The following is a 15346-nucleotide window of genomic DNA, read 5'->3' on the forward strand; positions in this document are numbered from 1 at the left end:
ATATCTGAAATATATTATGAGATAATAATTATATGGCTTTTGGGGTGCCTGCGTGGCTCAGTGGGTTAAATCCTCTGTCTTCAGCTCAGGTGATGATCCCAGAGTCCCAGGATTAAGCCCTGTATTGGGCTCTTGGCTCAGCAGGGAGCCTGCTTCCCTTCCTCTCTCTCTGTCCCTCTGCCTACTTGTGTTCTCTGTCTGTCAAATAAATAAATAAAATCCTTAAAAAATAATTTTATGACTTTTGAAGAAATGACAAATACATTCTTTACAGATGTGAGATAGCTTTATAGCTGGTGAAATAGATACCAATATTAGGTAACTAAAATGCCCGGGTCTTACAAACATATATTTTTTGATACAAGCAGGAGCCAAAAAGAATTTTCTTTGAGACAGAGTTGAAAAAGGGACACTTGTCACTCTCTGAAGAAATTGATGACCTGAAATAGAGAGAATTAGATCTCATTACTCTTAAAAATATGAATCACAATATTGTGAAGAATAAATAGTTGATTTGGACTAATAGTTGTACATCTAAATCTGAATATTTCCCATATCATTTTTATGGGAACATTTTCACAATTGTGTTACATAATTGTTCACACATTGCATTTATTCTTTGTAAGATTAATTCTCTTGAGGCATAAAAAAGTTGTCAAGACATACAAATTCTCAGACACATGAAAAATGTTCATCATCACTAGCCGTCAGGGAGATTCAAATTAAAACCACATTGAGATATCACCTTACACCAGTTAGAATGGCCAAAATTAACAAGACAGGAAACAATATGTGTTGGAGAAGATGTGGAGAAAAGGGAACTCTCTTACTCTGTTGGTGGGAATGCAAGTTGGTGCAGCCTCTTTGGAGAACAGTGTGGAGATGCCTCAAGAAATTAAAAATAGAACTTCCGGGGCGCCTGGGTGGCTCAGTGGGTTAAGCCGCTGCCTTCGGCTCAGGTCATGATCTCAGAGTCCTGGGATCGAGTCCCGCATCGGGCCCTCTGCTCGGCAGGGAGCCTGCTTCCCTTCCTCTCTCCTGCCTCTCTGCCTACTTGTGATCTCTCTCTGTCAAATAAATAAAATCTTTAAAAAAAAAAATAGAACTTCCCTATGACCCTGCCATTGCACTCCTGGGTATTTACCCCAAAGATACAGATGTAGTGAAAAGAAGGGCCATCTGTACCCCAATGTTTATAGCAGCGATGGCCACGGTCGCCAAACTGTGGAAAGTACCAAGATGCCCTTCAACGGATGAATGGATAAGGAAGATGTGGTCCATAGACACTATGGAGTATTATCCCTCCATCAGAAAGGATGAATACCCAACTTTTGTAGCAACATGGATGGGACTGGAAGAGATTATGCTGAGTGAGATAAGTCAAGCAGAGAGAGTCAATTATCATATGGTTTCACTTATTTGTGGAGCATAACAAATAGCATGGAGAATATGGGGAGTTAGAGAGGAGAAGAGAGTTGGGGGAAATTGGAAGGGGAGGTGAACCATGAGAGACTATGGACTCTAAAAAACAATCTGAGGGGTTTGAGTTGGCGAGTGGGTGGGAGGTTGAGGTACCAGGTGGTGGGTATTATAGAGGGCACGGATTGCATGGAGCACTGGCTGTGGTGAAAAAATAATGAATACTGTTATGCCAAAAATAAATAAAAAATAAATTTAAAAAATTAAAAAATAAACAAATTCAAGCTTGAATGGAACTGATGTTAATACTGAAACATTTACTTGATAGGTGGAAATAAACAAGGATGCTCAAAAAAAAAAAGTTGTCAAGAAACTTACACTTTAGGAAAGGAGGTGGAAACTTTTGGCCACACAGATGAATTAATACTGATGTTCTGGGAATCTCTACTAATCCATAAAGAATGAATGAGGAGGCTGAACAAATACTATGAGAAAAAAACATTTTTTTAGAAGTCAAACAAGCTTTTATTTGTATTTTGCAAAAACAGACATAGGTAATTATTTCTGACTCTATAGACTCTTTAAGATTTTCAAGTAATGTTATACACAGGACATGTTATAAAAATATCTTAGTAAAGGGGCACTTGGGTGGCTCAGTGGGTTGAAGCCTCTGTCTTCGGCTCAGGTCATGATTCCAGGGTCCTGGAATCAAGCCCTGAATCTAGCTCTCTGCTCAGCAGGGATCCTGCCTCCCTATCTCTCTCTGCCTGCTTCTCTGCCTACTTGTGGTCTCTGTCTGTCAAATAAAAAAAAAAAATCTTTTAAAAGAAACTTAGTAGAAATAAATGAAGAGGACAAACTGACAAAGGCAACAATTTCAGAGTTCTGATAACTGATCAAGGGCTAATAATATTTTATGAAATAGCTATTATTGAAAATCTCCTAGAGATTCAAGTGAAAAGAAGTGCATCTGTAATCTTCTTGCCCAGCACTGCTCCCTTGCCTCCCCACCTTCCCACCATATCCCAGTGATCCAGAAGCTTGTAGTTCCACAATTTGGAGAAGCTGCAGAAAGCAATTGTGCTGGTGCGACAAGGGAGACCCAATCAGCAGTGGGGAAGGGACTGAAATAGTCCATTGACTTTTCAGCTCAGAGTGATGATTTTGCTTGTCAATGAATGATGAGAACCCATACGTGTGTCAGGAGAAGATGACAGCCCTGCTTGCTAGAAACAAGGAGGTTGGAAGGAGTTGTTTTTCATTGGAATTGGGGCTGTGACCCAAGAGACTCTAGGTCTTGATCAGCATGTCTTCCTTGCTGACCCTGCCCTGCCCTCAGGAACCCTCACTGCACATGCTGTCTCTCCAGACTCTGGCTGCATACTTCCCCAGCCTTTTGGTATTCATCGGTTGGGACCCTGCTCAAAAGCAGGATGAGAGAAGTCTTGGGGCCAATCTAACCCAAGGGGCAGGCTACATGGTCGGTAGGAATGTTTTTCCTGCTCTTTTTCTCAGGTATCAATAAAATTCTTTCTACTCCAGAAAAAAAAAACAAAATGTTGGAGGTTGCATTTTTTTCTGTCAAGCACTGTGGCTCCCATAAATATAATAGGGATATGCTATTAATGAAGGAAAAACAGAAGAGTTGACATGAGCTCTCTGTACACTCTTGATTGATGGAAAATAATTATTCATACATGGAGAGGAGATCAGTAGAAAGTCAAAGCAGGTGACTTCTCACACTCATATGCATGCACACACACAATCACACACACACACACACACACACACACACACACACACATCTCATGGTAGAGCATGGAAGTCCTATTCACCTGCAGACTTTGAACACAGTTTTTAAGAGTACTTGTAGGTAACATCTAAGCTACAAAGTCACAAGGACAATCCCTAGGAATGCAGGCTAAAATATAAGAATTTGGTAACACTGAAAAAAAATATTAGCAGGCAGATCTGAGGGAAGAAGATCCTGCAATAAAATTTGTGCAACTTACAAAAAAATACAAATCTAAGAATATGAAATAGACTACATGATGACTAAATTATATTATCAAAACTATCTACCTAAAAATTTAAAAAAAACATGAAAAGAAACTGGCAATGTCTTCCATACTTGGAGAATGCATAAGTCAATATACACTTCTACTGAGATAAGAATATTATGTTTATTAGATTAAAAGTGTTTTAGTCTAGGGCCATACCACCCTGAACACGTGTGATCTTGTCTGATCTCGGAAGATAAGCAGGGTCGGGCCTGGTTAGTACTTGGATGAGAGAAAAAAAGCATTTTATAGTGCTATTTATAAATATATGGAAATTACAAAGAAACAGTTCAGATAATTAAATGAACATATGATGGCAGCAATATAGGATGTAAGAAATATCAATAGAGAAGTAAAAGTACATGAATAAATCACAGAGAAATTCTTGGTTTATCATCATACACCTATATGAAAATTCACTAAATTGGCTCTCCAGAAAATTTGGGATACATTAGAAAAAACTGATGACATTGAAGAGGGAATCATGGATTTACTCATCCAACAGAAAGAGAGCAAAAAAACAGAAACATTAACACAGTCAGAAACCTTCAACACAGTACCAGGAAAACCAGCATAGGTCTAAATACAATCTAAGAAGGAAAAGAGAAGCAGGGGGAAGAAGCAGTGCAGAAAAATAATCATAAGCCACAAAGAGTGAACAACTTCTTAAGTATCATTTAAAAAATATATGCACCCCAGAGGCTCAACAAACTAATTATAGAAGTATGTCTATAACTCAAAACACAATGAAATGACTGAAGAACACATGCCAACACAGAAAAGAAATACTCCTGAAGGAAGAGGGTGGAACATGAGGTGACTGAATTTGTGTGAAAACCATGGAATGGGTGATACATCTTCCATCTTCAGCAGCCTGCGACCACATTATCTACCATAGAATCCATACATGCCATGGACACAAGTTAGATTGGAGTGGGGTCACACCAGTAAGATAAATGTATAAGAAGCCCCAGGCCATAAGTCCTCCATGGAAACAATAACTTAAAAATACATCCTGGGACTCATGGGTGGCTTAGCTGGATAAGTTTTTGCTTTGGCTCAGGTCATGATCCCAGGGTCCTGGGATCAAGTCCAGCATAGGGCTCCTGCTCAGCAGGAGGCCTGCTTCTCCCTGTGCTAGTCACTCCCTCCTGCTTGTGCTTTCTCTCTCTCTGACAAATAAATAAATAAATATTTTAAAAAACAAAAATAAAAATATACCCAAACACAAACCAATGTATATTCAGTCTAATCATTTTGATCAGGGTGCCAAGACATTCAATAGGGAAGGAACAGTACCTTTCACAAAAGGTGTTCAGAAATTGACTTTCACAAATGGTTGGGAATTTGACAATTTCTTTGCAAAAGAATGAAATCCAATGCTTACGTTTACACCATATACTAATGTTAACTCAAAATGAACCAAAGGCCTAAACATAAGAAGCAATAAAACTATGAAATTCCTTGAGGAGAACGTGGGGGGAAGTAGACAGCATTGTAGCTCCAATATTGCTTTGAGGACTCTGAGGTCTACATGCCATATCAGACATCAAAAAAGATTCTCTCGGCAAGACTTTCTTCTCACAGATAAGACAGGAGAGAGAGGGATGATATTTTTAATGCAATCAAAGGGAAAAACAACTGTCAACCAAGAATACCTTACTCAGTAAAGCTGTCATTCAGAAACAAAGAAGAGGGGCACCTGGGTGGCTCAGTGGGTTAAGCCGCTGCCTTCGGCTCAGGTCATGATCTCAGGGTCCTGGGATCGAGTCCCGTATCGGGCTCTCTGCTCAGCAGGGAGCCTGCTTCCTCTTCTCTCTCTCTCTCTGCCTGCCTCTCTGCCTACTTGTAATCTCTCTCTGTCAAATAAATAAATAAAATCTTTAAAAAAAAAAAAAAAAAAGAAGAGTTAAAGACTTTCCCAGTATCCCAGGGGATGGTGTGTCAAAGTTTCAACTCTTTCCCCAGATGGCAGTCAGAGGAAAGTGGCATGACTCTAGTGGTGGTTGGTTAAAGCCACATTTCAGAAGAAATTTGAACCATTAGACCTGCCCAACAGAAATGCTAAAGATAATTCTTCAAGCTGGAAAAATAGACAAAAATAAGCAAGGTAAAAACACATAAAAATATAAAATCACTGGTAGAGACCCAAACGAAAAGATCCTTCGTATGATTTCTTGGATAAGTCACCAAAAGATAGGCAACAGAAATTAAAATAGAAAAGTGAGACTGCATTAAATTAAGAGTATATGCACAGCAAAGGAAAGAACAAAAAAGTTGAAGAAAAGTTTGGAAGAATGATGTACAGAAGAGGAGAAATATTGTAAACAGATCAGATAAGGGACTGAGATCCAAATCTATAAATAGCTCCACCAATTCAATAAAAACAAAGGAAATAATCGAATTACAAAAATGGGAACAGGGCCTGTTTTTATGGTTTTTTTTTTTTTTTATGAAGACAGAAAAATGGCCAATAGGTACAAGAAAGATACCCCAAATCACTAACATCAGTGAAATGCATATCAAAACCATAATTAATTATCACCTCACACCTGTTAAAATTGTTTTTTTCCCAAAACTTAAGAGAATATTCGTGAAGATCTGAAGAAAAGGAAATCCTTTGAAGAAAATATAAATTGGTGATCGAACAATTTTTTTCAACCAATTACAAATAAAAATACCATATATTATGCATTTTTTCCAAGCAATTACAAATAAAAATACAATATTATGTACTAATGTTACTCCTACATATATATTAAAAACTCAAATCAGTATCTCAAAGGTTACTGCACACCATGCTCATTGCAACATTATTCTCAATAACCAAATTATTAAAGGAACCTAGGTATCTGCCAACAGATAAAGAGGTAAAGAAGATGTGGTATATATATGTATCCACACACATACATACATATATGCACAATGAAATATTATTCAGTCATGAGAAAGAAGAAACTCTTGCCATTTGTGACAAATGGATGTATCTTAAAAGGATTATGTACGTGACAAAAATCAGACAGAAATAGACAAATACTGTATGGCCTTGCTTAAATGTAGAATTTAAAACACTGAATTTGAAAAAGTAATAAATATAATATAAAATTTACCAGGGATAGCAAGGCAGGGCAATTGATGAGATGTTCAAGAAAACAAAGTTACAGCTAGCTACTACATAATAAGCTCTGGAATCTAATGTACAACATAGTGATTATAGTCATCATTACTGTATTATAAACTTCAAACTTGGAAAGGCTAAATCTTTGCTGTTCTCAACACCCACAATAGTGGTAAGAATGTGATGTGAGAGAGGAGTTATCTACCTTACCATAGTAATCAATCAGTAATACATCAAAGTAGCAAATGAGCACATTGCACGCCTTTAATTTACACAGTTATCTCAATTATATCTCAGTAAAAACAAATAAAAGATGTAATTGTTAACACCCAGCTACTACAAAGAACTAACTTAAGAATATAGCTAAGAGATCAAAGGGGAATTAAAATAGGAATCTAAAAGATGTCAGATAAGGTGGAAGAAGTAAACAACATAAACATAAAATGAATAGAAAAATGGGAGACCCAAATACAACTATCCCAATAACGACATTCATGTTAATTCAGTAAATATTCCAATCGAAAGATAAAAATTGTCATCCTGAATAAAAAAGAAAAATTTCAGATCCATCATTATGCTTTCCATAACACACACACTTTAGATTCAAAGGCATAAAGATGTGAAAGTAAAACGATAGCAAAAGATCCACTCTCCAAGCAGTAACTCTGTAAGTGAGGACAAATGGCTACAACAATATCAGACAAAGTAGCTGTTAAAACAAGAAATATTGGAGCACCTTGGTGGCTCAGTGGGTTAAAGCCTCTGCATTCGGCTCAGGTCATGATCCCAGGGTCCTGGGATCGAGCCCTGCATCGGGCTCTCTGATCAGCAGGGAGACTGCTTCCTCCCTCTCTCTTTCTGCCTGCCTCTCTGCGTACTTGTGATCTCTGTCAAATAAATAAATAAAATCTTATAAAAAATAAGTAAATAAAACAAGAAATATTATTAGAACTTAAAAGAAACACTTTACCATGGTAAGCCTGTCAATATGAGAAGATAAAATAATTACAAATATGTATTATTCACCTAACAATAGAACCTTCAAACACATGATAGAAACTAACAGATTTGGGAAGATAAATAAACAACTTAATGAGCACAGCTGAAGATTTAAAAGCTCTTCCATCAGTAAATGAGAGACCATCCAGTCACAAAATCAGGAGCCCCACTGAAGACTGTCAGAGCTCTAGGAATCAGCTTGACAAAACTGACATATATAGAAATTATTCTTCTATGCCATAAATAGAGATCAAACATTGACAGGATGGAAATTTTCCAAAGTATATTCTCTTAAGACTAATCAATTTTTGTCTAAAGGAATAAATTAGAAGTCACAACAAAAAAAATTTGGTGGATTTCCAAACATGTGGAAAAGTGACACAGTTCTGAAATATTTATAGTTCAAAAATGAAATCTGTGAAAATACCTTGTACTGGGTGATACAAAACTGAGAATATATCAAAAGTTTTAAGGTGGAACAAAAGTAGTGTTTAGAGACAATTCATAGCTCTGTCACTTAAACCCAAAAGGAAGAATGTTATAAAATGGATGATCTGAGTAGTTTCCCTCTCAATACACTGTACAGAGAAGAACCTATTAAAGTTAGAGAAGAAAGAAGTGATAAACATATACTAGACTGAAGTTGACTGTGAAATACAAAAAGTAGAGTAAATCATGGCAGCCTAAGTGGATCAATACCCAAATATCCAAGAGCATTAGCAATAGCATGGATAAATGCACTGTAGTAGAACCAGACAATGAGAAGCAAGAAGTTTGGATGATTTACAACTTCATGCAACTATATGGATGAAAAGCACAAGTTTATCTTCCCCTGAAAATGCCAAAAATAAAATATGCATACTGTATGATTCTACTTATGTAAATGTTTATAAATGGAGGTGGAAACATGAAAGGGGCATTTTGCAGTACTGGTAATATTCATTTTCTCCTTCATATGATGGTGACACTTGAAAATTCAGCCAGCTGTTGGCATGTATTGCTTGTGCAACCATCTGTATGTACATTATACCACAGTAAAATTAACATACCATGAATACTATGAAAATAAGTAAATATGTTTAAAACTAGACATAAAATTGAAAACATCCTACCAAATACAACTTGTGAAAACCAAAACAAAAGGAAATAAAAATATCAGAATTGTCTCAACTTCTAATATAATTTAATCTATAATCCAGAAGCTTTTCATACTCAGTTACAGAATATTTAGATACTTATGAGTAAAGAAAGATGAAATATTAATTAGAAACCAAAAAGACAATCTTACAAGGTAGAAAAAAAGGGTCTAATAAAATATGTGTTGTGTGCATTTTCTTGGAATACTAAGAAAAGGAAATTACATGTCAGTGGCAATCTAAACTGGTTCTGATAATACACAAAAATAATGGACTATGATGTAAGTAGATTTATTGAAGCAATACCAAATTGGATTTACATTTGAAATTCCATTAACTTAATCTGCACTTGATCTTAGCCAAAAGATCAAGAAGTGATTCATTAACTTAATCTGTCACATTCGCAGAGTAAAGAAGGCCAAATGATGTGATTTCTCTGATGCAGAATATAAAACTAATTTTCATTCTTAACTTAAAAATAATCATTTAGACTTATAGAAATAAAAAAGTAAACAGCCATGCAAAGATCTAGAATAGATATGATAACTCTGAAAAAGAACTAATATAAACCTATTGTTTATAAAAAGACATTTTTAAAAGTATGGATTGATAAAAATATATACAAGATTAAAGAAACTGAAGAGAAAGTGAAAAGTTTATACCCACACATATATGGAATGCAGATTTCAGCAATGATGCTAAGTCATTCTGTGGAGACTATATATGTATAATTATTTATGAAGAAAAGATGGACTTTGCTTTACATTACGCTCCATCAGTTAGGTTCGTGATGTAGAAAACTATAACCTTCATATATATCTCACTGCATTGCAAATACAACATCACCAAAAGTAATTCCAACTGGATAAGATACTCTAATTCAAGTGAAAAATTAATAAAGAAAGAAAAAAAGATAGAGGCAATATAGGAAATTATGTTTATGAACTTTGATGAACTTCTGAAATAGGTTCAAAATAAACACTAACACCCAAATGATATATGGGACCATGGTAATACTAAAATTCTGATTATTAAAGGACTCCAATAGGGGAGGAAAAATGCAATACACAGCTATTTCCATCTTGTAAACTCAAAAAAGAACTCATATTTAAAACATGATAAGGACTTCCGAGAAGACAAAAGAAAACATCTAGGAGAAATGAGCAAGGGACATACTCGAGTCCTTCTCACCGAAGAGAATACCCCAATAACTCACACCCCAGGATAATGACACTGTTGTATAACCACCAGAACTTTTTGTCATAATTTTCCACAGACCTCTGAATTTTGGATCAATTGACTATTTTGTAAAATGTATTTACACAATACATTAGATAAATGTAGGGAAAATGTAATATATTGAAAGACACACATATCTATGACTGAGCAATTTCATACTAATGCTTTGAAGAAAATGTATAATAATCATATATAAATACAATTATAATGTTGCATTTATGCATTGTTATTTTGACAAATGCATTATTCACATTTCATAAATATACTATATACTATGTAGCTATGTCTAATAGTTATTATAAATACAATACATGGAAAACACATAGAAAAGGCCTTTCATAAAATTATTATTCATAACACCCACATACAAAAAGGAAGTAAATTTCTGAGAATTGATTTTAAAATGTCCTATTCATAAAAGACAGCAGCAGTGAAAATTCACAAACTACAGACAAATGCAGTAATAAAGATGGATTACAAATATCATATGAGAGCAAAAAGGAGACACATATAATAATGCATACTTCATGATTCCATCGATATAAATTCTAAAAATGAGCAAAGATATTTCATAGTATTAAAACTGGCAGGGGTAATAGGGGCTCTAAACTTCTCACTCATGATCTGATTTGTAATTATCTTCCGACTATTTTGTGATGAATATGCACAATCATGTAGGTTTTTTTTTAAGATTTCTTTATTTATTTGACAGAGAAAGAGAGAGAGAGAAAGATCAAGAGTAGGCAGAGAGGCAGGGAGAGAGGAGAGGGAAGCAGGATCCCACCCAGCAGAGAGCCCGATGCGGGGCTCAATCCCAGGACTCTGAGACCATGACCAGAGACAAAGGCAGAGGTTTAGCCCACTGGTTAAGGTACCTCAATCATACAGTCTTCATGATGGGTGGTAAAAAATATAGTAAGGATGGGGTGCCTGGGTGGCTCAGTGGGTTAAGCCACTGCCTTGGGCTCAGGTCATGATCTCAGGGTCCTGGGATCGAGTCCCGCATCGGGCTCTCTGCTTGGCAGGGAGCTTGCTTCCCCCCCCCTCTCTCTCTGCCTGCCTCTCCATCTACTTGTGATTTCTCTCTGTCAAATAAATAAATAAAATCTTTAAAAAATATATAGTAAGGTTATTTCAGGCAAAAGAGCATTTATAGAAGTATGGCTTTCTAAGAAAAGCAAGAACTACAAATTATTAAATATACATTAAAGGTATAAAATTAGCGAAATATAGAATCAAACTATGGAATAGTAAAAGACTTTAAAACAAATAAACACGAAATATAAATATGTATGACTATATGGATGAGATCTACAAATGTAATATTAAATGATAAGTTTTTAATAAAAGCTGCAAACATGTGAAACCTCACCATTTCCTCTTCATCCTCTATGGAGAGCAGGGTAGAGTTCTTAGAAGCACAGGACAACCGACTCTCATTCCATGGTTTTCTTTCAGTGCTAATGTAGTAGCAAGTTTTGGAATATGTAATCCACTCTTTTGGACAGTCACCACAATGATAAGCTAAAGAAAGATTATGAGATATTATCCAAAAGGCTTTGAATATTAAAACTTGCAAGTCTGCAAGTTACATATGTATACACAAATGTGTATACAACACATCACTTCACCCTCACAAGTGGGCAAAAATAAAACACATGCACATTCCCAGAAGAGTCAGGCTTTCATCCCTTACATATGTGCCAGTATAAAACAAACAAAAATGTCCATCTCTACATGTACTTCGAGTCCCTGGACAAAACAATTTATTTGGAATTGTATAATGGTTTATATTATATCATGTTAAAGCAGGAGGAAATTTGAGGTCATTGTTATCAATGACAATGGGTGTAGTAACTTTATTTTAAGATCTATTTATTTATTTATTTGAGAGAGAGAGAGAACAAGAGAGAGCATGAACCAGAGAGTTAGAGGTTAGAGGGCAGAGGGAGAGGGAGAGAGAATTTAAAACAGACTGCACTGAGCGTGGAGCGGACATGGGGCTCAGTCCCAGGACCCTGAGTTCATAAACTGAGCCAAAGCCCAGAGTCAGACGCTTCACTCACTGAGCCAACCAAGTACCTCATGTATGCTGATTTTAATGAGTATTTCCTCATACTGTTGTGTAAGAAGTAATACTCTCCTATACTCATCAATTATGAAAATTTACTACACAATTTTCTAATTTGTTTTCCCCAAAACCATCTATTATCATCCTTGTCTAGTTTAAGATACAGATAAAATACAAGCTCTCCTAATATCAAAGTTTTGGAAATGACTTTCTACCTTTCTGGGTCGTTATTTCCACAGACGCCTTGTTCTGCACTGGTCCTGCAGTAACTAGAAAAATTAAAACAATGCTCATAAAACTTAATATTAAACTAAATAAATGATTATGATTTGAGTTCCTTAGTTTGAAGTTTGGTATATTATTTAGAATGAGAAATCTCTGTAATAAAATTGATTTTACCCATAAAAATTAAATAAAATAGTGAACATGTGGGGGAAGACAATTCAAAAGTTTAAAGAATCAAAATTCACAGTATTTTGCAGTATTTGGTTTAACCAGTCTCAAGAAGTAACTTGTATATTTCCATAAAGTCTCTCCCATAACTTGTATTTCAGTTATGAAATCTTAATATATGTGTAATACTCTCTATATAGAGTTATTCCATTATTTCTACTTTTGACATTCCACATTTAGAGCATGCATGCATTAAAATAAGGTAATACAATTCCATAATAGTGTGCAACATTTTGAGCACCGATGATCATTAATGTCGTCATCGAAAACACTTACTTACAATGAATAACAGCTATTGTGACCACAGTGGACATCAAGACAAGGCAGGTGATTCCCAGAATGTCAGCAATGAGCTTCCCTGGACATGAAGGTAAATAGTTGGGGGGAAAAAAAAATGAAAATGCTGAGAAAACACAGATGGAAAATAATAATTTAGGAAATTTATGTACAAGAAAGCCAACAATGGGGCACCTGGGTGGCTCAGTGGGTTAAAGCTTCTGCCTTTGGCTCAGATCATGGTCCCAGGGTCCTGGGATCGAGCCCCACATTGGGCTCTCCACTCAGCAGGATGCCTGCTTCCTCCTATCTCTTTGCCTGCCTCTCTGCCTACTTGTGATCTCTGTCAGTGAAATAAATAAATAAATCTTTAAAAAAAAAAAGAAAAGAAAAGAAAGCCAACAATGCACAGGGAGTCACATATAAAAATTTGGACCCCAAACTTGCCTCTGTCATTGGATTCTTCTTTCAGAATATGCCATTATATTTGCAGTAAATATATTACCTCCATGAGATTGAGTCAAGACCACGAATTACAACACTTGGACAAGATCCGTCCTCAGATTTCAATTACAATACCATATTCCAGCCCCAAGCTCTGATCCACACAAATGAAAAATATGGGAGATCATTCCCTACTCGTTCCCTGCACCCCTGCTCCCCAAGTGCATATGCTAGAACAGTTGTATGTCTGTATTAAGTGTTTTACCTTTCCACTGGCAGTTCTTGCCACTCCCTTGAAGATCCCGAGAAACATCTTGAAGATTTAATTCTACGTAGGTTATTTCCTCCTCAGTTCCTGAAATGGGATTTTTAGTGCCCTTAGCTTTCACTTGCTGTCTTCTTGAACCCTTAACCTGACTGAGTTCTGCATAGGTAACTCCTTGGTTATTCATCTCTGCAGCTGCGTCCTGTCAGGCACAGGGCTGGGACTGTACTGAAGGTCTTGATGAAGAGTGTATGCAATGACAAGATTGCTGGGACAGTCACAGTGGGTGGAGTGTGGGGTGAGTGAGAGTACTCATTTGCAATTGAACAATGTAAAATCTGGTACTACCTTCCTTATAGCTTTAAAGAAGTGCTTTATGATAGAGTAAGTGGTTTTTATAATGATATTCTCTGTTTGACACCATAGTATTGATGGGAAACATGTAAAGCATCAAATTAGTGAAGAAGAAAAGAGGTCAGGAATATTGTCCTTATTAATGTAAGGCCAGATTCCACAGAACATGTCAATACTATTAGATAACTGGGTTAATATTAAAATGCTGTAGTAGAAAGAAAATGCTGCACCAATTTTTTTTGACAAGTTTTAAATGCATTATTGGTTTAAAAAATTAGGTCCCCAGATTAGGGAATATTAGTTTTAACACATATAGGAATTTCCTGGAGTAAATTATTTTTATTTAAGGCTCGGGTTTCTTTATTAAAATGTCATGTAGTGCTATCAAGTGGTCTTTTACTTTGAGTAATTGTGGAGTTTGGAGGAATCATTAATATCTAATGAATCTTTTATAAGTTGAAAAATGTTACATGACACAATAAATTTATTCAAACCCTGAACAATAATGAAATCAAAAACACCAAAAACTATTTTTTAAAAGTACTTATTTAACACCAGAAAATGATAACTGAGTTTATGATAAAGATGTGAAAACTATAAAATGATAGATAAAAGTGTAGTTCATTTATGGAAGAACACTGTTGGTACACTTCCAGAAAAACCTAAGAATGTGAAAGGCAGTAGGGAAACTTTAGTTGTATAAGGAATTCTAATAAATGAAATAAATGTAATTTCATAATTCAGTCAATGTGCTCAAAGTCACTGAAATATGAAATTACTCCTGGCTCTCAAATTTACAAACTATGACCTTTAAGAAGTTACTTCCTATCTGGCTACCTAGTTTATACTAATCTGAACTGGGAATTAAAATATATAAAATATAATGCATTTAAAGCACTTAATATTTCATCCAGCTTTGCTAAGCTCTCAATAATAAATTAGTTATCTTAAGTATTCTTAACAGAATAGTCACAGTATCATTGCTGATTCATATCCTTTAGAGCATGTAACATAATCCATTAGACAGGCATCTCTTTCAGTATTAAATATCATTTTTCACCAATTTTTGATCAAATTTTTAAAAAGTTTGTTGATTATTTCATACCTAAGTATAAGTTAGCATTTTCCAGAAGATACCTCATCTTCTTTCCATGAACAATCAAACTGCTTTCATTTAGCAAAGCAAGTATATGAAGAATTAAGTTTTTTTGTTGTTTTGTTTTGTTTTGTTTTTTTATTTATCAGAGAGAGAGAGAGAGAGCGAGCACAGGCAGACAGAATGGCAGGCAGAAGCAGAGGGAGAAGCAGGCTCCCTGCTGAGCAAGGAGCCCGATGTGGGACTCGATCCCAGGACACTAGGATCATGACCTGAGCCGAAGGCAGCTGCTTAACCAACTGAGCCACCCAGGCGTCCCATGAAGAATTAAGTTTTTGATATTCGATTTGGTAGTAGAACTTAATGATTCATCATTTACATATAACTCCTAATACTCATCACTACAAATGCCCTCC

At 35.7% G+C, this 15346-nt stretch overlaps 1 protein-coding gene across 2 annotated transcripts; it reads right to left on the reverse strand.

Moving 5' to 3' along the window:
- Window positions 1-267: 267 nt before the first annotated feature.
- Window positions 268-14080, reverse strand: LOC309868482 (NKG2-A/NKG2-B type II integral membrane protein-like). Of its 2 annotated transcripts, XM_082738402.1 has the most exons (6): window positions 13481-14080; window positions 12776-12853; window positions 12258-12311; window positions 11344-11495; window positions 1798-1904; window positions 268-440 (listed from the first exon to the last, which is right to left on the reverse strand). In XM_082738402.1, the coding sequence occupies exons 1-6, from the start codon at window positions 13665-13667 to the stop codon at window positions 323-325; spliced, it is 696 nt and encodes a 231-aa protein (XP_082594528.1). In that variant the 5' UTR covers window positions 13668-14080; the 3' UTR covers window positions 268-322. The 2 variants fall into 2 exon arrangements, with proteins under 2 accessions (XP_082594528.1, XP_082594529.1); XM_082738403.1 differs by lacking the exon at window positions 1798-1904.
- Window positions 14081-15346: the final 1266 nt, after the last annotated feature.

Source organism: Mustela nivalis (assembly GCF_964662115.1).
Source record: "Mustela nivalis genome assembly, chromosome: 7".
Lineage (NCBI taxonomy): Eukaryota > Metazoa > Chordata > Mammalia > Carnivora > Mustelidae > Mustela > Mustela nivalis.